The sequence below is a fragment of the Peromyscus eremicus genome, chromosome 18, assembly GCF_949786415.1.
Source record: "Peromyscus eremicus chromosome 18, PerEre_H2_v1, whole genome shotgun sequence".
In the NCBI taxonomy this organism is placed as follows: Eukaryota; Metazoa; Chordata; class Mammalia; order Rodentia; family Cricetidae; genus Peromyscus; species Peromyscus eremicus.
In genome coordinates this window covers 20,513,341-20,536,415 of record NC_081434.1, presented here as the reverse complement: position 1 = coordinate 20,536,415, position 23,075 = coordinate 20,513,341, and the positions used below count along the sequence as shown (strand labels likewise).

At 38.5% G+C, this 23,075-nt stretch overlaps 1 protein-coding gene across 6 annotated transcripts in view; it reads left to right on the top strand.

Moving 5' to 3' along the window:
* Nucleotides 1-23,075, top strand: part of Ppp1r12a (protein phosphatase 1 regulatory subunit 12A) — a 110,536-nt gene that overhangs the window by 68,193 nt on the left and 19,268 nt on the right. For 3 of the 6 annotated variants that reach the window (XM_059245471.1, XM_059245474.1, XM_059245473.1), the window contains exons 6-15: nt 2,503-2,577; nt 3,402-3,490; nt 3,818-3,975; nt 5,745-5,869; nt 12,605-12,820; nt 14,006-14,100; nt 14,394-14,498; nt 15,378-15,545; nt 15,939-16,115; nt 21,576-21,666. In XM_059245471.1, coding sequence (XP_059101454.1) covers nt 2,503-2,577; nt 3,402-3,490; nt 3,818-3,975; nt 5,745-5,869; nt 12,605-12,820; nt 14,006-14,100; nt 14,394-14,498; nt 15,378-15,545; nt 15,939-16,115; nt 21,576-21,666 — 1,299 coding nt within the window. The remainder of the gene's footprint in view (nt 1-2,502; nt 2,578-3,401; nt 3,491-3,817; nt 3,976-5,744; nt 5,870-12,604; nt 12,821-14,005; nt 14,101-14,393; nt 14,499-15,377; nt 15,546-15,938; nt 16,116-21,575; nt 21,667-23,075) is intronic. The other 3 variants (XM_059245472.1, XM_059245475.1, XM_059245476.1) reach the window with 3 other exon arrangements.

Sequence of the window (23,075 nt, the reverse complement as noted above, 5' to 3'; positions counted from 1 at the left end):
CTGTGGCTTTGCTAGTTAGTAGGTATATTGAGCTGATTTGTCAAGCAGCTTGCTTTGTTGTTTGGGTTTGACACGTTCTTACTTCCCAGTGTCTTCTTATCACTGTCCTTCTTAGTTGTGTGGAGCTGCTTTCCCTGAGTAAGCTGTGCCTTCCTGTGCTTGTATCCCATGAGTAAAGCCGTGGAATGTGGTGATGATGCTGTCAGTCTCACCATGGTCAGGCTTCGCTGAGCTCCCTGGTGTCTTACAGACTGCATGGAGCTCATGCTTGTGTTACTGAAGGATGGATGTTCATAGGTGGTGGTGGGATGCTGTTTGCGTTCAATTTTTCTCTGTTGATAGCCCACATTTTACTTTAGTTTTCATTCTCTGTCAGCTGCAGTTTGCAGAGTAGACTCATTAATCAAGGGAGGAAATGAAAAGAAAGGTTAGTAAGTAACCCGGTTTCTAACTATTAAAAAGAGAAGTTCTTCCCTTTTCATTTAACTGCTGCACAAATGTAATTACAATTCATAAAATTCATGATGGGATTTTATTCATAAGGGTTGGTAAGTTTTTAAGAAATCAGTGAGTTAATCTGAACATAAAGACATGATTTTTAAAAATACGAATCGCATTAAAATGTAGAGCCTCAAACATTTTAGAGCTAATTGTACAGAGAATACAATATATCAAAACTGGAATTTCTGCCTTTAAAATTCTGAACCAGTTATTTTATAACAGATCTTGGTTTGGGTTTTGTTTTGTTTTGTTTTAAAGTCAATTTAATTCTTAGCTTTTACTGCTTACAACTGAAATGGGGCAGGAGAGATGTTAGAGTTTTACCCCTTGGTTTGGTAGAGGAAGGTGACTTTTTAAAACACAGTGTTTTTTCCATGGGGAGTACAAATACACTGGCAGTGTTCCTTTGAACTAATTTTTAAACTAAGCAATACTTGAGGCTGCTGAATAAGCACACGCATGCACATGCACACGAACATTTTACTTTTTAGGAAATAATCAAATTAAAAGACCTCAAAACCTAGAGTTACATATGACTCATTAATTTCACTTTTAACATGGAAATTGCCCACACACACACATACACACACACACACACACACACACACACACACACACACACCTGTACAACAGTCTTCATAGCAGTGACTCTTTAAAGACTTTCTATTATTTTAATTATTTGTATGTGCATATATCTATGAGCATTCATACTTGAGTGCAGGTGCACTAGAGTGGAGGCCAGAAGCATCAGATCCCCTAGGACTGGAGTTAGAGGCAGTCACCCAGTGTGAACACAAGGAACTGAACTTGGGTCCTCTGTGGGAGCAGTCGTGCTCTTCATCCAAGTAATGCTTCTTATCATAGGCAGAAAACCAATGCAAATGAGCAGTTGCTGGTTTAGATTAGTAAGATGTATATACACCATGCCACGGAATTGCATTCTTCAGTGAAAAGGAGTGAACTAGTAATACAAGTTATTGCGATTAATCTCGGCAGCATATGAAGTGAAAGAAACCTGTCTAGGGGCTGGTAAGATGGCTCAGAGGTTGGGAGCACTGACTACTCTTCCAGAGGACCTGGGTTCAATTCCCACTGCCCACATGGCGGCTCACAACTGTCTGTAATTCCAGTTCCAGGGAACCCAACACCCATGGCAAAACAACAATGCACATAAAATAGTATATATAATTACACGTACACTGGCATGTACTTAGATCCATAGATTCATGTTACAGCGCATGCAAAACAGTAGAGCTGCATATACACAGACACATATATACATAGAACTCTATAATAAAATGTACATATAAAAGAAACCTATCTAAAGGCGTATTGTATGGTTCGACTCATATAACATGTCTAGCATAAGCAAATACATAGATATAAGGTAGGTTAGTGGTTGCCTTGGTTACGAGAAATGGGAAAAAGATAGGGAGACACTAAAGGATTTGCTTATTCTTTTGAGGGTGGTGAAAGTTTTCTAAAATTGTAGAAGTTACAACTGTAAATATTCTCAAACATTGAATCCATATACAACATTGAGTCATTCTGGTGCTAAAACATGCAGAAGGTATTCTGTTCTGCTGTTCTCTCACATGAGTTCTCATGTATCATTGGAGTTCTATGTTACATGTTTCCAGGGACTGGAGAGGTAGCGAAGTCACATGTTTCCCTTGCAAGTCTTAGGACCTGAGTTCAGTCCCCAGAACCCATATAAAAAGCTGGGTGTGGTAGCCTGAGCTCTCATTCCCAGTGCTGGGGAGCAGAGACAGGGGGATCTGGAGCTCACTGGCCCAGCCTGGCTTACTTGGTGAGTTCCGGACTTGTAAGAGACCCTGTCTGTAAGAAAGGGATAGGAACAGATCCCATGTTGCCCTCTGAGCTCCACATGGGTGTGTGCACACAGTTACCTAGATTTCTCTGTAGTTATTCAATTGTGATTTATTTATATTTATCAAAATTCATGATTTATTGACTTTTTACTACTTTTCATCTGTCTAGGGCCAAACAGCTTTTGATGTAGCAGATGAAGACATTTTAGGATATCTAGAAGAGTTGCAAAAAAAACAAAATCTGGTATGTTTGATTGCTAAAGTTGCTTATATTAATGAATTCTCCAAGCTTTGAATTTCAAGCAGTTGAGGTACTCTGGTAGTATTTTATACTGTTTTAAAGTTACTCCAGGGGCTGGAAAGATGGCTCAGTGGTTAAGAGCACTGACTGCTCTTCCAGAGGTCTTGAGTTCAATTCCCAGCAACCACATGGTGGCTCACAACCACCTGCAATTAGATCTGGTGCCCTCTTCTGGCCTGCAAAGACACATGCAGGCAGAACACTGTATACATAATAAATAAAATAAATCTTTAAAAAAAAAAAAAAAGTTACTCCAGTAATTACAGAGTGACAGTGGGTTAGAATATAGGGGTGCTGGGAATGTGTCACCCATTTTGTTGGTTCCTGTTTCTGTGTCTTGTCTTTAACAAAATGAGTACTTATAACATGTTTTTCTAATTTCCTGAGACAATATGCTTTAAAGATGTGACTATAATGTGACTATAAACTTTGAATTTAAAATAGAAGGCCCCAAACAACAAGCAGGGAATTCCATAACTAGGAGATAGAGTCTAAGTAAGTTACTGTCAGTAACCACCATAAGAAGGCAGTGGACCTTGACTTCTGTGACCTGAAAATGGAAAGATTGACATTTTTCTTTTTGTTGCTGGTTAGAATTCCTGGGGTTTGTTGTGTTTTATTTAAATTGTCAAATGTTTTTCAAGCTTTTTCTTTGCAGTTAAAATTTAAATCTTTTTAAGATGTCATTTTATAATTTCCTTCGCTTTGTACTCTGTACTTTGCTAATTAATGTTACCCTTCTTTCCTTTGCATAACTGTGGATAAAGCTCCATAGTGAAAAACGGGATAAGAAATCTCCACTAATTGAGTCAACAGCAAATATGGAAAATAATCAACCACAGAAGACTTTTAAAAAGTGAGTAAATGATGAAGCAAGGTTTTGTTTCTGCTGTGAATGGAATAACACACCGGGCGGTGGTGGCTCACACCTTGAATCCCAGCACTCAGGAGGCAGAGCCAGGCAGATCTCTGTGAGTTTGAGGCCAGCCTGGTCTACAGAGCGAGATCCAGGACAGGCACCAAAACTACGCAGAGAAACCCTGTCTCAAAAAACCAAGAAAAAAGAAAATGAATGGATTAACACAGTGGCCACTGGAGTAACTATTGTGGATCTGAGGGGAAATAGTAATGTATTTGAACCTTTCATGTTCACAATCAGTTGAAGTTTGTTTTCCTTTCACAGCAAAGAAACACTGATTATTGAGCCAGAGAAAAATGCATCTCGCATCGAGTCTCTGGAACAAGAAAAGGCTGATGAGGAGGAAGAAGGGAAGAAGGATGAGTCAAGCTGCTCCAGCGAGGAAGATGAGGAGGATGACTCAGAGTCGGAAGGGGAGGCTGGTAAGATGAGAAGCATGCATGCGTTCGTTATGATTGTACTATTCTTGCAGTTTGAAGTAACATGGGAACAGGCTGCAGTATAAGCTTTTTGTACAGATTGGCTACTTCATTCCTGTTGTGTCTGTCTTGGGAACTTGGGAGTTTACTGTTGCCTGCCTGTCAGGAGGCTGTGGCTCACCTCTGCTTCTTGCTGATGTGCGTTTAGATTCGAAGAGGAAGATATAGAGGCTTCTCAGAGTTTCCTAGGACCCTACAGGACGGTGCAGATAGAGTTGAGCGGCTTCCCAGCAGTTCAAGAGCACAGCTACTGAGTCCTGTGCTTTGTTAGCCTAAAGGCTGGCCCTGTCAGCCTTCCAAATTCTCCCTAAGTGCCCAAGGAGAGGAGGGGCTGCTGAGACAGGCTACTCTCCTGTGAGGCTATGGCGCAATTGGTTTGTTTTGAGAAATTTGAAGATACGGCAAAGTGCAGTATAATAAACATTCATACTCTTAACTACTGAGATTTCAGATGTACTAGCTTTTGAAGCTCAATTATACTTCAGATTTTCCTTTTAGTAAAATTAAGGTGTTCCTTTACCATCTACCTACCTATCCTTCCTTCCCAAAAGGCAATCATGAGATTTTTTTCAATAATCTTTTAGTTCGTGTCTATACTCTTATAGTACACTCAAGAAATATGTAAGAACTGTATTATAATACAAGGGTCATTGTTTACCTTAGAATGAAAAATGCAGTTAAGAGAGTTGACACTTTCATTGGTTGATTTGTCTTCAGTGCCTACAACAGTGCTTGAAATATAGGGACAATGGGTGGTTTTTTTTGAATAACACCCTGTAAGTTAAGTACATTAATTCTAGAAAAATGAAATTGTGCATATTTAACTTTAGATTTCTTGCAGTAAAGAAAATCATGTTCTCTGGGACACTTAGCCATATTGACATGAGTATAAATTGTCAGAAATAGTGTTTTAGATTTAGTGGAATAATGATCTTGAATAACGGTTTCTTATCCATTAGAAAATTAATGGCTATTATAGGTTTTTTACTAATATTGCTAAGCATTCAAATTTTAAATGTTACTTACAATTTCTCCCTCTAGTTCAGCACTTCTCAACCTGTGGGTCACGATCATCACAAAACATGTATTTTCGATGGTCTTAGGAACCCCAAACCATAAATTTATTTTCACTGCTCCTTCATAATTAATTTGCTGCTGAGCAACATTTCAGTTCCTAAGACCTTTGGAAAATATATTTCCAATGATTGCGACCCACACGTTAAGAACCACTGCTCTAGTTTTAAGAGTTATTGAAGTTAGGTCCTGTTTGTGCCCTTGATTATTTTTTTAATATTATTTAAAGTTTCCTAAAGACAGACTTCTAGAAACTCCTTTCAGACCTTCCAGCTGGGATAGAGAGATAGCTCAACCGATAAAGCATAAGGACCAGAATTCAGAGCTCCAGAGGCCATAGGAAAGCCAGGCAGGCATGCTGGCTGCTTGGGATGCCAGCCTTCAGGACGCAGAGACAGGAGATTCCTGGGGAAGCCAGCTAGCTACACTAGCTGGAGTTGGTAAGCCTCAGGTTCACTGAGGAACTGCGTATGTTGACTCTGGGCCTTGGTGTGCAGATGCCGAACCATTAAATGCGCACACACACACACACACACACACACACACACACACACACACAGGGATAGTAATAAGGGAAGAGCCACAGGAGCCTAATTCCGTAGACTCTCAACTCTTAATGTTTTGTTTGTTTTTAATAGATAAGGCAAAACCAATGGCTTCTGTAACTAATGCTCACACTTCCAGCACACAAGCAGCTCCTGCAGCTGTTACAACACCTACTCTGTCTTCCAGTCAGGGGACCCCTACGTCACCTATTAAAAAGGTAAGCCGAGACTCTGTTATGAAACATATAAGTATTCTGTTTACATACCATTTGCACTAACTGGTTAAAATAGTTTGCGATGTTTATAGTTGCTTCAAAGTATACCATATTTTTCTGCTCTTAATTTGTAATTTCCTCTGAAGTGTGACATAGTGTCTTTTTTTTTTTTTTTTTTGGTCTTTTACAATTGATAGAAAGTTGACACTGTACTTAATAGCTAATGAAGTATGACAGGAAATCAAAAGCTTTTACAATATGAAAATTGGCAGGCATTGTAATTTTTATTTCTGTTAAGCGTTTCTTTTGAGAAGCTCCAGTTTTGTGTCTTCTGTCTCTTTTAACTAGAGGTGTATTCTGGTAATTACTCACTTGGAAAGCACAGCATGAAAAGCCAGTGAAGGCCCACAAGTCAGGGGAAAAACACTAACTAGATGTTTTTCCAACTCATACGAGGTACCTGGCATGCCACTGTCATATGCCAGGAAAAGTACATTAGAAAACCAGACCTCTACCCTTGTTACTTACTTCATTTTGGGAAAATTACTGTGTTTTTTACCAAACAAAACAAAGACAAATAAAATTAATACTGTAAAAATTAGTTGAGACAAGAGCATGACCAGTGATGGAGGATAATCCCAAAATGCTGGCGTTGTTTCTTCCATTGCCCCCTCCATTCTACACCAAAGCTGTTTTCCCAGGATGTGCTGCTCTTTGTAAACACAGTGATGAAGAGCTTTTGCTTTTCTTAACCTTCTGGTCTCTTCATAAAGGTTTGTCCTCTGTAGCTGGAGTTTTCCTGCCTGTGGCCCATGGTCAGGACAAATCTCTCTCACCCGCCAATCCCACAGCTGCCCAGACCCAACCAAGTAAACACACAGAGACTTATATTGCTTAGAAACTGTATGGCCGTGGTAGACTTTTTGCTATCTAATTCTTCTATCTTAAATTAACCCATGTCTATTAGTCTATAAGTTGCCATATGGCTTGTGGCTTACCAGTATCTTACATCTCGCTTTTCGTGGCAGTGGCTGGCAGTGTCTCTCCTGACTCAGCATTCCTGTTCCTCAGAATTCTCTTCTCTCCTTGTCCCACCTATACTTCCTGCCTGGCTACTGGCCAATCAGTGTTTTATTTATTAATCAATCATCCACAGCAGTCCTCAGCAACCCTTGCTTACCTTAGTGGGCTCACTTGTGCCTTTCTAAAAGGTATACAGTTTTGTTTTGGTTTTTTCCTCCAGAACATTTAAAAATGTGTGTATTGCAGTCACCATTAAATTTTACCCTGAATATATCAGTTTGTGTCTCCCAGATGCAGACATGTTATCCTTCATTCCCACAGTAAAATAATCATGCTTAGGAGAGATAACTTTGCTATAATACACAGTATATGATCTGTATAATAATATAATCTAAGCTAATGAGTGTGTGTGTGTGTGTGTGTGTGTGTATATGTATGTGTGTGTGTGTGTAAAAATAAACAAAACTCAACCTAAGGAAAGTCTAAAGAAAAAAAAAACCTAACTTCGCGCTGGAACTATATAGGTGTCACTGGTGTGTGGTTAGAACATCAGAAAGCGATTAGAGTGAGTTGTTTCCTCACTGCTCTAGAACTGAGTGAGGACTTCTTCAATCCTCTTAGAACTCAAGTTCGTATGACGATAATTACATGTGCTTGACATGAAATGCTCTTAAACTTTGGTACCAGTTTGAAGATTTGTCAGGTTATAACTAGCATCAGCAAAGCTTAACTGAACTATATTCTACTTTACTTCTACAACTGTCATACACTTCTTCCATGAACACTAAGTTTGTGTCTCTTTCATTTAGATGTTTTGATTGATTGTCTGTTAAGACAGTACGATTATTTCAAGTTCCCATATGCCACTGCTGATATCTGGGCCAGATACCAACTATCTCTTTTTTGATAACTTGACTGAGCAATTCCTTTCACAAAGATGTAGAAAAAGTTGCAGTAAACGTGTTGTGTTCACTTGTCCTCCTCAGGCCTAGCCTTAGACTTAGCTTACTTCTCAGCTAACACTTAATACACTAACTGAAAGTACTTTGTATCTGTGTAAGCTTAGTGGAAAAAGAATGTCATTCTTGTAAAGAAAAAGGCTTAATTCAAATCTTAGTCTTGATTCTGTAATTAAACTGAATTGAACATACATATCTATAACTTACATATTTGGAAAATCTCATGTAACTTACCTTGAAGGTCATATTATTTAAGTTTTTATTCTTAAGATTTTTTATAACTAATTTTGTCAAAACATAAAGATATAATTACCCAAAATCTGAACATTTTTGATGATAGAAGAGTCTTACAGTATGGTATAACTTGTATATAACAGTATTTAGACGTTTTATCTACTTTAGTATTTAGTGTTTTTAAGGGCTTTTTAAGGTTTTGCCATTAAACAATTAGAGACTTAACAGATGCAAACTTACTTAGGAATGCATTTGTACGTGCATCTTAAAAGATTTTCAGTCAAATTCTAATTTAGGTTTCAAATCACTCCTCTGCTTTTAATATTGATACAAAATTATCTTGGGCTGTCCAGTCTTGTCTATCAGAGCCTAGACAATGGGTTTGTATGTGTGCGCTCACCCCCAAGGAATAGATCACACATGGAAGCAAGCAAAACACTATTAAATGTCACGTATAGTCTTTTAGTATACAAGGTATTAAATGTCATGTATAATCTTTTAGTATACAAGCTAATTGATGGGTTCATTTTTCTTGCCTTAAGTTTTCAATCCTGAACTAATAGAGAAGCATATGAATAATGCCAAGCTGATAATCTGTGGGGATCTTATGTTTGAAACAGTCAGCTTGGTCCTGGAGTACAGGTTAGCAGCAGAGTTCTTCCTAGTGTGCATGATGCTCAGGATTTCATCCTCAGCACACAAAAAAAAACACAAAGAACTGAAATGAAAAAATAAATAGTCACTTCAAATTGTTAGCTAATAGTAAGTTTTTGGAATTTTCTCTAGTCAAAGAAAGTATTGTTGGGATTCCAACAATTCACAATTTCAAGAAAGTGTGAGCTATATTTGTTTACTAGATAGTGAAAATTCAGAATTTTCTCAGATAGAATTAATTGTTCTGGTTCACTGAATGTCTAGTTTGCTAAGCAGAACAGTAATTTTATGAAGACTGATTTGTGCTGTGGGAATATACAATACACCAATATAAGTGTACTTGTGTAGATGGCAGTGTAAAGGTGAGGAAATTCCGTTCAGTGTGAAATAATGTAATCAGAGCATTTAAGATAGATGAATAGGCAGCACTTTGCCAACAAGAAAAAGTTGTCATAACTTGACAGAAAAGAAACAGTGAGCAACCAGGCATGGTTTCTAATAGGGAAAGGAATGGATCACTTTAGTTTCATGGCATTCATATACAGAGTAAAACAGGAAATGAGGGTAAATATGGAATGCCTTGATTTCTAGGGTAATAATTTATGATTTATTTAATAGTAAGGAATTACAGGAAATATGCGAACAGTGCTGTTACTCTGGCATTTAATGTTGTGAGTACATTTAATGATGATGAGATACTGAGGAAAGATTGCCCACGGTGATAAAGAATATAAATTGGGACATAGCCCTGGGCTATGTTTTAAATTCCAAATGCAATTTTAAGTAGTCTGTTCTGTAGGTGAATAGAATGTAAGTCTAGGACTAGCAAGATGACTCAGTGGGTAAAGGCGTTTGTCATCAAACCTGGTAATCTGGGTTCAGTCCCTGAAGCTCACGGGGTGGATGGAGAAAACTAAGTCCATAAGTTGTTCTTTAACTCCACACATGCCATGGCACACATGGGCAGGTGCACATACATGACAGTCAGACAGACAGACAGACAGATAGATAGATAGATAGATAGATAGATAGATAGATAGATAGCTTTTTTAAATTAAGAAATTTAAGACTAGGTAGCTGGGTGTGGTGGCACACCCTTTAATTCCAGCACTTGGGAGGCAGAGGCAGGCTGATCTCTGTGAGTTCAAGGTCAGCCTGGTCTACAAAGTGAGTTCTGGGACAGCCAAGACTGTTACACAGAAAAACCCTGTCTCCAAAAAAAAAAAAAAAAAAAAAAGGAAGGAAGAAAGAAAGAAGAACTTAAAACTAGGAATTTAAGGTTGGACTGGACTAGAAAATTACAAATTTTAGAATACGCTTAGTAAATTTAATACTTAGCTTGAAAGATGAAACTAATTTCAACCCTTGGCAGAAAAAGGAAAGGAAGGATATCTAGGAGCAGACTATTGGAATACTTCTGTTGAAAGAATAAGCAAAGGCAGGTTGCTAGCCAGAAAGACAGAAAGAAACAGAAGTGGTCTGAAGAGTAAGAAAGTGGAGATATGGTATCCCGTTATAAAAACAAAAGAAGAGAATTTCAAGTAGGTAGTTACAGTTAAGTATTTCAATAGGTTTCTTCATGTACCACGTCAAAATGAAAGGTACTTCTTAACATCTGGACCATCTGGATCTAAATCCTTGATGTATAAAATGGAGACTTATCAACTGTTAAAATACAGCATTCCTGCTCTGGTTGTGTCCAGTCTAAAAGAGCAATAGTAGTGTTTCTATTATAGTGTTACAGCAGGATAACTCAAACACAGAGCTTAGCTTAGAGCTAGACACAAGCAGACATTTGTTAAGTGTTGGCCTCTACTGTTCAAGTAAATGTTATCTGCTATCTGTTTGCTTTGTCATGGTGGAAAAGAACTTCATTTTGCAGGAGATGCAGTTGGAGCAGGGATTGACAAAATGTGGCTGGTAAGCCAATGCCAGTCCTTCCTATTTTTCCATAGCAAACAAGCAAAGAATGGTCTTGACGTTTTTAAATACTTGGAGAAAATATCTACTATACTACTTTATTGACACAAATTCAAATTCCATTGTCCCTGAATAAACTTTTATTGGAGCATAGGAACATTCATTCATAATCAGTGTTTTTGTAAACACAGAAATCAGTAAGCTTTTGCCCGATACCTACCACACTGCATAGAATATCATCAAAGTCTCAGGCTTGGTGTGCGTGTGTGCGTGCATTTGTAGCCAGGCATGGTGGCATATTCTTAGAATCCCAGCCCTAGAGAGCCTGAGACAGAAGGGTTGCCAGGTCAGAGTCAGCCTGGATTGCATCCTGGGACACTGTCGAGGAAGAAAGGGGAAAGGGCAGGCTAGCCAGTTGCTGCTTTTTCATTTACAAAGTATTTAGGTGCAGATAAGATCTTGGCAGCTTGTATAGTGCCCAGGAGATTTTACTGTATTTCTCCTTCGAGTTCTTGTTTCTTTGTTTCATATCCTGAAATAATTCAGTGTGCATTTGGAGAAGTGTGAACTAACTAGACTGTTGATGAAAATTAATTACAAGATGTACCAGAAGAATGTTTTATTCATTTTACATACCAACCACAGATCCCCTTCTTATCCCTCCTCCCACTACTTGCCCACCCACCCCCCCACCCACCCCCACCTCCAGAAGGGTAAGTTCTCCCATGGGGGACAGTTAATCCTGTACCAGAAGAATTTTAAAGAACTGGTCTGCCAGCATCTTGTCACTATAACTATAGCTCTGTTAACCTGCAGATTTTAGGAAATTTTGACCATGAATAAAAGAGATTTTTCCTTTTTAATTAACAATATCTTGTTATATTTAGTTGTTATATTCTCCTCTCTGCACATTGATCATTAAAGTTCTCAAATTGATAAGATGAAGTTGATATCAGTGAAACTATTTAAGGATAACTAATGTATTTTTAGTATTGCTGAAAAACCCTGGAAGTAGAGTAATTATTTATGCATAAAAATAGTTTTTAACTAAAATGTTGAAATTAATGTTCATTAGGAAAATTAAACAGTAAATTTAAAAGTTATGCTATTTAAAATATTATTGAACTAAATGTGCTTAGGAAAATGTTTACGTAGGCTGTATAAATCACTGGACAGAATTCACATGCAGTAACTTGTTCACTAATGTGCTGTATTGCTCTGTATGCCATTAGCTGGTTTGGAATTTTCTTCATTAGATTCTTCCCAATTACCTCTTGCCGAAGCTAGAATTTGTTTTAGTGGCTTTCAAAGGTTAGGCCATCGCACAGTTACTGGGCATTAGTTTATTATAAAGTTGAAATGTAGGGGGAAAGTGGTGTTGTTGTTTCCTTTTAACTTCCCTTTTCTGTTTTCATACTTTCAGTCTAGATCTCTTGACCTGTCTTATTTTAATTGGCTTTAGTTTGATTTCATTGCTTCTCTCATGCCTGTGGAGTCAGTAGATCCTGCATCATGGAGGCAGGGCTTGCGCAAAACTGGCATTGTGCTGGTGCCCAGTAAGGGCGAAAAATCCATGGTGAGGCATTTCTATGTGCAAGAATGTATACTGGGTTACAACATAACAAGCTTCGTATGAGTGTGGTTCCAAAGATGCATGGTTTAAGTCCTTACGGTGTGCTCATCTTTTATTCTGTATCTGCATCTTAATTTTCCGTGTGATATGAAGTGTGTAGTGTGTTTTTGTAAAGCTAACCTCTGGAAAGGTGGTCTGTTTACTCCTTAAGGTTTAGATTTTTATATTTTTGCCTTAAGACATTAACCTTAGTAAATGTGTTTTCTCCTGAAACTGTCACTTAAAATTTTAGACATTATCTATAAACTAATTATTTCCAAACTAAGGACTGGTTTTGATAACTTGTTGTTTTTATCCTTTATGAAATGAAAACAGTTTCCAACTTCAACTACAAAAATTTCTCCCAAAGAAGAAGAAAGAAAAGATGAGTCTCCTGCATCATGGAGGTTAGGACTTAGAAAGACAGGCAGTTACGGTGCACTGGCTGAAATCACCGCATCGAAAGAGGCCCAGAAGGAGAAAGACACTGCAGGTGTGATACGGTCAGCTTCAAGTCCGAGACTTTCCTCCTCTTTGGATAATAAAGAAAAGGTAATCTGTTGCATAGTCTGGGTTCAATAAACTTGAACTGCTTTCCCAGGAACAACATCTGCAGGTCGGATAAATTTTCTACTAGGCATCATTAGATCCTAGATATCAACTTAGAGATTTATTTATTTGATTTGCTATGCATGAGTGTTTTGCCTACGTCTATGTATGTGTATCACATAAGTGTCTGATACAGAAGTCAGAAGAGGATGTTGGATTACCTGGGACTGGAGTGAAGATGGTTGTAGATCAGCATATGTGGGTGCTAGGAACCAAACCCAGGTCCTCTGCAAGAGCATCGAGCATTATTAACCACTTAGCCATCTCTCCAGCCCCCCAAATCCTACTTCTTATAATAGAATGTATTAGGGAATGAATAGGTTTGTTGATTTATTATTGAATACGTTTTCTGGAGTTAAGGAATAGAAATTTTTCTAGTATGTGATCATGATCAAGTTACTTTCATCTATTATCTGCAATTGCTAGGCCAGCTTTCTGATCTGATACAAATATCTTTACCTTAATAAGCAATTTTAATTACATTTTGAAAGACAGTATTTATATTGCATCAAATGGGCACCTCAAAATTGATTTCTTACTGTGATTGGACTTTTTAGGTTTTGTTTTTTTTTTTAATACAGTTTTCTTTCTCTGAGTGTTACTTTATGTTAGACATTCTAATATAAATTTCTTTTCCACTCACTTTAATGTTTTTGCTTTTTTATAACTTTATTACCCATTTTTTTTCCAAGTATACTTGGCACTGTGTCGATGTCAATGTCTTAATATTTTAAATCATGTATTGTCATAGTTGTAAACAGCTTATACAAAATAAGTGACTGCTTGTTGAACTATATTTGAACCTTACTTCTTCAAAAGAAATAATAACTTATTACACTACCTTTAGCTTTATAGAAATCTAAAAAAAGTCATTAATAGGAATTTTTCTTTCTTTTTGTAGTAAGTTATTTTCTAATTTTAACCTAAGGAAAATAAAAAGAAATCTGGTTGAGCCAGCTTTTGCTTTTGTAGTACCTGATTGGTTTGTATCAGTTCTAAAGTTCAGGAACTAAACTATGAAAATACTGAACAGTAAATTATGTGGTCATATAAGTATACATTATTGAAAACCTTTTCTTAATATTTTCAACACACAAATTTTTCATGCATGATTTTTCCTGTTGTCAGGAGAAAGATAGTAAAGGAACAAGACTTGCATATGTCGCGCCTACCATCCCGAGGAGACTAGCCAGTACATCTGACATTGAAGAGAAAGAGAACAGGTACATGTAGTAGGGATGATGGTTTGATGCATTTCCTGAGGAACCTTATTGTCTACCATTGGTGTTAGTAAGAGGACTGTAGCTATGTGGGGTGGGGGCTTCAGGAAGAGCTAGGACAGTGTCCTGGCAGAACACTGGCTGCACAGTCCTGAGGTGATAAGGATGTACAGGCGTAGTGTGTTCATAATGGTAAGGAAGGCATTGTTGCTGAGCCAGAGAAAGAGGAAAGTTGCAAAATAAGAGGACACACTAAAACAGAATCTACCAGAGTCTGAAGGATGTTCTTTTCACAGAGACTCTTCAAGTTTGCGAACAAGTAGTTCTTACACGAGAAGAAAATGGGAAGATGATCTTAAAAAAAATAGTTCAATCAATGAAGGATCCACTTACCATAGAAGGTAATAATGTAGTTTGTTAGTGGCTTCTCTGTGTTCTTATAAAAACAGCCCTCAATTTAACATCAGTTATGCAAATATCTTCTTTTAACTATCGTATCTTGTTTTTTGTGTTAAATTTTAATTTAGAAACACAGTATATATTTAAAGATGCTATAGGCTTGCTCTAACTTATCCTCTGCATGTGTATTTCATTAAACTTGGTGTATTATGAAGTATCCTCTAGATTCTAACACTTCTGTGGAACTTCTTATGATTGACTAAGTCAGTTGAAATGGGTCAGTGCCATAATTGATTTAGCCATTGTCTATGATCTGGAACATTTCTGTTTGGACTAGAACTCAGAGCTATGAAAATATTTCCATTTAGAATCTTGGTGTTGCTATTTTGAAGAGCAGGAAACTTTTACTCCAGTTCTGTGCAGAAAGAAGAGAACTAAACTGAACTGAAAAAGAACTTCTTTCTCAGCTGAGAAAGGAGAAGATGTGAATACATGTTATGTAGACATGGGTCACTCCTCAGGATCTAACCCATGGCTAAAAACTTTTCTTCAGAAATGTCAGGTGCCTTATTTTCCTTAAATGAACCCATTCCACGTTTATGTTAGGACCAGCCTGGCATGACCATATGGTCTAGCATATTCTAAAAATGTGCAATATTGACTGTTATTGAAGGCATTTGGAGGAGGCATAAAATTCTACACTTCAAATTGGTGAAATTAATCTATACTCTAGCAAGTTGTAGATGCAACTCTTGGTGCTGGAGCTGGTGGTATGATTAGGAACACAGTTGTTCCTGGTGTGAAATTGTGTGATGTGTACAATAGTGACTGTAGGCTACACATACAGACACAGCCTATAGAGAAATGACTCTTTCCTTTAGTTGCTCCTTTGGTAGAAGACAAGATGATTTGATTAGTTCTAGTGTTCCAAGCACCACGTCCACACCAACAGTTACCTCTGCAGCTGGGCTTCAGAAAAGCCTCCTTTCCAGCACAAGCACTACTGCAAAGCTTCCCCCGGGGTCTTCCTCCGCAGGCACACAGAGCAGGTGAGTCCCCGAGACATTCTGTGTTCAGGTCTCCTGTGTGCTTATGTACGTGCATGCGTTGTTGTGTAGAAGAATGTGGGCTCTGGATTTTTTTATTTACCTTGTTAAAATCATTCTTAAGCAAAAATTGGTTCCAAAACAAGCAATTATGCATGTCTGGGGGAAAAAAAACCAAAACCAAAAACCTAAGGTCTTGAATTGTATTGCTTAAAATAAAAATGTCTTTCTTTGACAGCTCTGGTTGAGCTTTTTGATTGCTAATTGCAAGAAGTCTCATCTTGTGTTTTTAAAAAATCCATCCCTGTTGTCATATGTTTTCAGCTTCTAGAAATGGCTTTCGTTGTTTAGCTGTTTCCCTTTTCTCTTTTTGTGTTGCTGCTTATGATGCTATAGTGCCTCAGATCGTTTGTGGGCTGAGGATAGTACTGAGAAAGAAAAGGACAGTGCTCCTACCGCAGTGACCATTCCTGTCGCTCCAACTGTTGTAAATGCTGCAGCTTCTACCCCAACCCTGACTACAACTACTGCTGGCACTGTTTCCTCCACATCGGAGGTCAGGGAGAGACGCAGGTGTGTAAAGGTCCTGACAGCATAGTTCTGCTGATATGCTTGCCCAGTTTGGGCTACTTTGTGCTCTTTGCTTGTTTGTTTTGTTGTGTTATTCTCAGAAATGGGATAAGGATATCAGTTACTTTTCTGTTGCTGTGATAAAAACACCATGGGTTTGTTTGCTTTGAGTCCATGATGGCGGGGTGAAGGCAGCAGGCAGGTGTGACTAGAGCAGGGTGTTAAGGAAGCGCTGGAAACAGTAGACCACTTCAAAATCTCAGAGCCCACCCCTAATGACATACTTCCTCCAACAAGGCCACATTTCCAAAGCCGCCTCAAGCAGCTCCACTGGTTTTGAGCCCTAGCACTGAGGGGACTGAGGTTTAGTATTTCTGTGGTGTTTGCAGCTGCATGCATACTTGTGTGTACACACACACATTTCTGCTTGCCTTCTTGAGATAGTCTTTCAGGGAACATGCTCTGTCTTCTGAGATCTGCCTGTCTCGGCCCTTCATGCTAGAGTTAGTTATAAGCATGTGCAGCCCTGCCCAGCTTTTATGTGAGAACCAAGGGTTCGAGCTCAGGCCCTCGTGCTTACATAGCAAGTATGCTTCCCCAGAAGTCAGTCACCTTCACAACCCCTGATAATTAATTTTTGTTTGAAAGTAGAAGAAACTGACATCAGACAGGTGGAATAGCTATGATAGATCTAGATAGACTAGAATGACAGAAAATACTTCAGTGTAAGTGCTTATTATTTACCATAATTTTAAATGCACAGGAGTATCTCATAAGTAATTCCATATTTATACGGAACTGTTATTTTAGTATGGTTACTCTCTTCCATCATTTTCCCATAGCTCTCATTTTTTCTTTTAAATAAAAAAAGACAAATATATCTCTGAGCTAGACATGGTGACTCATGCCTATAATCCCAGTACCCAGGAGGCTGAGACAGAAAAGTCAAAAGATAAAAGCCAATCTGAGCTTATATAATGATTTCCAAGCCAGTCCAGACTGTATAGTAAAACCCTATTTTAAAAAACCAAAAATATATTTACTTGGGGCTGGAGAGATGACTCAGTGGTTAAGAGCACTGGCTGCTCTTCCAGAGGACCCAGGTTCAATTCTAAACACCCACATGACAACTCACAACTGTCTGTAACTCCAGTTCAAGGGGATCCCACACCCTCACACAGAGTATATACAGGCAAAACACCAGTGCACATTAAATAAATAAATAAATCCTTTTTTAAAGAATGTATTCACTCTGGAAGGAAAGAAGCTTAAATATATAATCTGGTTGACCAATTAAAATAGCATTATAAGTAAATACAGTGTTTCAGTTAATACCAGTAAAATAAAATTTTGTAAAATAAATCATTGGGGGCTGGAGAGATGGCTCAGGGATTAAGAGCACTGGCTGCTCTTCCAGAGGTCCTGAGTTCAATTCCCAGCACCCACATGGTGGCTCATGACCATCTATAATAAGATCTGATGCCCTCTTCTGGTGTGCAGGTATACATGCAGAGCACTCATACATAAAATATAAATAAATAAATTTTTAATAACTCATTAGAAAAAATCTTTAATTAAAAAAAACTTTATATTGGTTAATAAGCCAGGACTTTATGCTAATTGGAGACATACTGCACGGAAAATTAAAGTGCACAGATTTTACAAGCCTTCCAACTAGTAACTTATCTCCTTAACCTGCATATGTTAAACAATTATGAGAAATTAACATCTGTGGAAATTTGGAAGTGAATTTGAAAAAGAATCCAGGCTTATTGGAATAAAGGGTAGACTGCGGTTAGTGCTGTTTTCCATAAGGGTAAAATAAATAGTGACATGGGACTGGAGAGACGGCTCAGTGGATGAAGTACTCGCTACTACATAAGCGTGAGGAGTAGAACTCAGATCCCGGAGTCCACGTCAGTGCCAAGGCGGTGGCAAGGGAGCTAGCCCAGTGAGCTCTAGCCGGCAAGCTCTGGGTTAATTTAGAGACCCTGCTTTGATGAGTCAGTTGGAACACAAATGAGAACGGCTGCTAATGTCAACCTCAGGCCTTCACATGCGTCCACACACATATGCACACATACGTATGCATACAAACATGTTCCCCCCACATACACACAAACATAGCACACACCTACACATGAGGCAGAGAATGAATGAAGTAGAGTTTTCATACAGAGCTGAAGTCAGAACTCAGCAGTCCATTTCCTACTTTGCTTACAAAGCAGCTCATGAAGATTGAAGTGATAGATGTTAGCTATCTGGCCTCTTACACTTATTCTAACTAGACAAGCTGTCGCTTCACAACATTTAATAGATGTGCCACACAAAAAGGAAAAGGAAAGGAAGGGGAAAAGTTCTTTATTTAAATGATTTTGGTAAATATTTGGTACTTCCTTTACTACATTGCAATTCTTTACATGTGGTTGTCCTAAAGAGGCTATAAAAATTAAACCCTTATGATACACGAGGATGTTTTTAAACTTCAATACCAGGATTGCTGAGTTTTCTTTTCCTCCTTTCAAATCCCTTGACATAGAAAATTCTGTGTGATTGTGGAAATTGGAAGTATCTGTTACATATAAGTAAAAACCAGGGGATTCGGAAGTTGATAGAAAGAGCATTGTTCGACATTGGTAAATGAGACATACCAAGCTTAGTGTGGCAGAGAAGATGAAAGGATGTCAGGTCCTCAATGTACTCATCAGACACAGTTCCTTGACAGTGGGACTCATGAAACCGTGTATAATAGAACCTCGAGTAAGAGTGATAGAAAAATTCAAACTCAGGAAAAGTTGATAGATGTTTGGTTTTTTGATTTTTTTTTAACCCCTGCCTCCACTTTTAGAACACATTAAAGTTTCAGAAAAAAAATTAAAAAAATTAAAATTTTGGTTTGTGGATTTAGGTCAAAACAAGTGTTTTGGTGAGATTTGGTAAGAAGGAATTCTTCTGTGAAATGCCTTAGTTACAGAACTACTCCTTAAGATAGACGTAGTCCTGCTGTGGCAGCAGAAAGACATCCTCTAGGATTTTAGCAATGTCAAAGTGAAAACTGCCCGAGTATAGGTGTTAAGAGGAGAAAACCAGAAGAGTTACATCTTTCTGACCAAGGTCTGATACTCAACCAGATGAGGCTACACAGTATATCCTAAAGTCGGGCTGTCTTAGTTAGGGTTGCTGTTTCTGTGACAAACACCATGACCAAAAGCAACTTGAGGAAGGAAGGGTTTCTTTCAGCTTACAACTTGTAGTCCACTATCCAGGGAAGTTAGGTCAGGAACTCAGGGCAGCAACCTGGAGAGGAAGCTGATGCAGAAACCATGGAGGAACACTGCTGATTGGCCTGCTCTCCATGGCTTGCTCAGCCTGCTTTCTCATAGCACCCAGGACCACCGCCCATAGTGAGCTTGGCCCTTTCACATCCATCATCAATGGAGAAAATGTACCACAGGCTTGCCCACAGCCCAATCTGGTGGGAGCATTTTCTCAATTGAGGTTCCCTCTCCAAATGACTCTAACTTGTGTCAAGTTGACATAAAACTAGCACAGAGGCCATAAAACAGCTTAAGTCAGAGTATTGCTGGGGTGTCATTTTGCCTTTCTGTAAATTTGCTAAGTGCCCCCATTCAGGGGGGGGATGCCATTTTTGAGGGTTCCTGAGCTCCTCTCAGTTGCTGTAGTCACAGTAGAGGCCACAAGGAAGCCAGTCCTTTCACACTTGAGTCACACCATTAAGTTTTCCCTAACTGCGGAGATTGAAGCCACTATTTTTGTCATCGACAGTTAGTTATCTAAGAAAATGGATGCTAAGAACAATGAATCATATATTCTAGTTTTAGGTAGACTTCAGAAACAGAAGTATGGGCACTAATAAATACGTTCCCGTGTGTTTGAAAGGAATGGAGCCCTCTAAAGAATTCAGGGGGCGGAGGCACTGTGGATGATTCCGAGGAGTTTGAGCATGTGCTGCTAGATTCTCTGAGTTTGGAGTTTTAAAGGGCTCGTAGATGAAATACAAATGCATGAAAATAATAGTCAGCTCAGGAGCTTAGTGTGCTTTAATGAACAGTGTCCAGTTACAGAATAGAATGAATAACAATGAGACAAGTGCTAAAGCTGACAAAGAGCCCTGTTAAAAGTCACATTTGAATCAAGATCTACTCAGCCATTAACTAGGAGAGCAGAGCAGGTGGGATGAACTAAACTCTCCATAGATGATAAGAGAACTCCATAACGTTTCCAGACAGATGTGAGTTCAGTGACAAAAGGTCTTGATGATTGAACTTCCCCAAGTAGTCCTGGTTACTAGAGGCAAGGCTTCTTCTCCTTTGCAGATTACTCAGTCCTTATTCAAAATGTTGACAAGAATATGATTTATAGCTGGGCAGTGGTGACACACGCCTTTAATCCCAGCACTCTGGAGGCAGAGACAAGTAGATCTCTTTGAGTTCGAGGTCAGCCTAGTCTACAGAGCAAGTTCCAGGATAGTCAGGGCTACACAGAGGAACCGTCTCCAAAACAAACAAAAGAATATGATTTGTACTCAGAGTTAAACAACAGGAATGCAAAGAGTGTCCCCATCTCAATCCAACCGTTCCAACACTTACAGTAGAGACTTTAAGTCAGATGTCTCCACATGTCATCTCAGAATGACAAAGCAAAAACAGGCCAAAGGGAATGGTTTCAAGAATTTGGAGTCAAGTTTGGAAAGGAAGATGTACTTAAAATTTTTTTAAGTGTAGAAAAGGTAACCTCCCCCCTTTTTTATATAGTAAAAAATGATAGAGCTTGGTCCATTAAATGGACAGTACTAATAAATGGATTTGTGGGGCCCTAGAGAAGTAACATGGAATGAGTTGTTTCTCAGTAGAGATTAGATTCACCCTCTCCATATCTATGAATTGGCACTTTGCTAATGAAATGTTTATGCCTCTTTCAGTAGAACGAGACATAATTTTCAGTTCTCTGGCTTCTTCTTTAAAATTAAGTTACATTATTTTTTTAAATTAAACTTAAATTAATTAAATATAGCAAGGAAGAAATCAACATGCTATATTAAGTATAACTAGTTCCTGTCTAGAAAGAAATAATCATGGGCTGAAGAGCTTACTGAGTGGTTGGGAGCACTTGTTCTTCCGGAGGGCCTGGACTCGGTTCCCAGCACCCACATGGCTGTTGATAGCCATCTGTAACTCTACTCTCAGGGGGATCAAGTGGCCTCTGGGCATCAGGCAGACATACATGAAGGTAAAACACTCATACACATAAAATAAAAATTAAATAAGAACAATGGTTATATTGCATTAATGAATTTCAAAGTAGGTACAGACATTTTCTGAAGATTGTTTTTTTAACCCATTAAACATTATCCTTGCTTTTTTTTTAAATCACAAACATCGATAAATATTTGTATTCATAAATATTGAATCTCCAACTAACAATTTTTATTTATTACTGTAGGTCATACCTCACTCCTGTTAGGGACGAAGAGTCTGAATCCCAAAGAAAAGCAAGATCTAGACAAGCAAGACAGTCTAGAAGGTCAACACAGGTATATGTAAATTGTATGACATAAAGAACATGTGGACAATTAATGCATGACCTCTTTCTTCATTTCACTTTGCTGTGTGAATACTCAGAAAAGATAAAGGCTGCTGTAGATACCCGTCCATAGTTTTTGTGTATAAGGTTACACTTTGGTATCACATTACATCTAATTAGTTACGTCCTTTGTCTTTGTGAGTGTTGTTTTTAATCCTCTATTCCTAAATTGCTTTCTGGTACAGAGTATTCATAGGTGTTAAAATAAATTAGTCATATGTAGCTGGAGAATTTCTCTCCAGCTCCCGCCACCAAGTCCCGCCAGTCCCAGAGCCCACTTATAAAATAAACACACAAACTCTTATATTATTTAAACTGCTTGGCCATTAGCTCAGGCCTGCCATTGTCTAGCTCTTACTCTTATATTTAGCCCATTTCTATTAATCTTTACTTTGCCACATGGCTCGTGGCTTACCGGGATCTTCCCATGCGGCTTGTCATGATGGCGGCTGGCAGTGTCTCCCTGACTCAGCCTTCCACTTCCCAGAATTCTTCTCCTTGTCCCGCCTATACTTCCTGCCTAGCCAATGGCCAATCAGTGATTTATTTACTGACCAATCAACAACATACTTGACATACAGACCATCCCACAGCAGTCATATGATGGTAGGGTTTTTTGGAGGGAGGGGGCTTTTAAGACAGGGTTTCTCTGTGTAGCCCTGGCTGTCCTGAAACTCACTCTGTAGACCAGGCTAGCCTCAAACTCAGAGATCCTCCTGCCTCTGCCTTATGAGTGCTGAGATTAAAGGCGTGCACCACCGCTCAGCCATATGATGCCTTATAAGTGTTGAAGTCTTATGGGTATGTGGAGGTGATGGAGTGGAGAATAGGCCTGTGTTCAGTATAGAAAACAGCAAATGGGCAAATATAAATTCATTGTCTCTCAGGCTAGTTACTGTCTTACTTCCTGCTCATCATTCTGAATATGATAGGTATCTTTCCTACAGTGGAGGAAGGAACCCCTTAGTACGGATACAGCTGTTTGAACCTTACCATTACTTGCCTTTCAAAGCATTACATTTGCTTGGTCTTAAACTGCTTTTTCCATTTACCTTGTTTTCAGTGGTCTAACCTGAAAACAGTACTTACTTATTGAAGGTTTTGTCAAACCTTAAGTGAATGTGTGAAAATGAATACATGTAGTGTATTTTATGAAGGGTGTATTATATGGATTGACTCTTCTTCTGAAAATAGAAACATACATTCAGATTTTTCTGTCTTTTGTAGTATCTTGTTAGTTTATAAATGTAGACAGTTTCCTATCTGTAGTTATTACTTCCCCAATTCCTATCCTTATTGCTATTCATAAAATGAATGTGATTTGCTATATTAAAGTTACATTCCTATTTGACTTCTTAA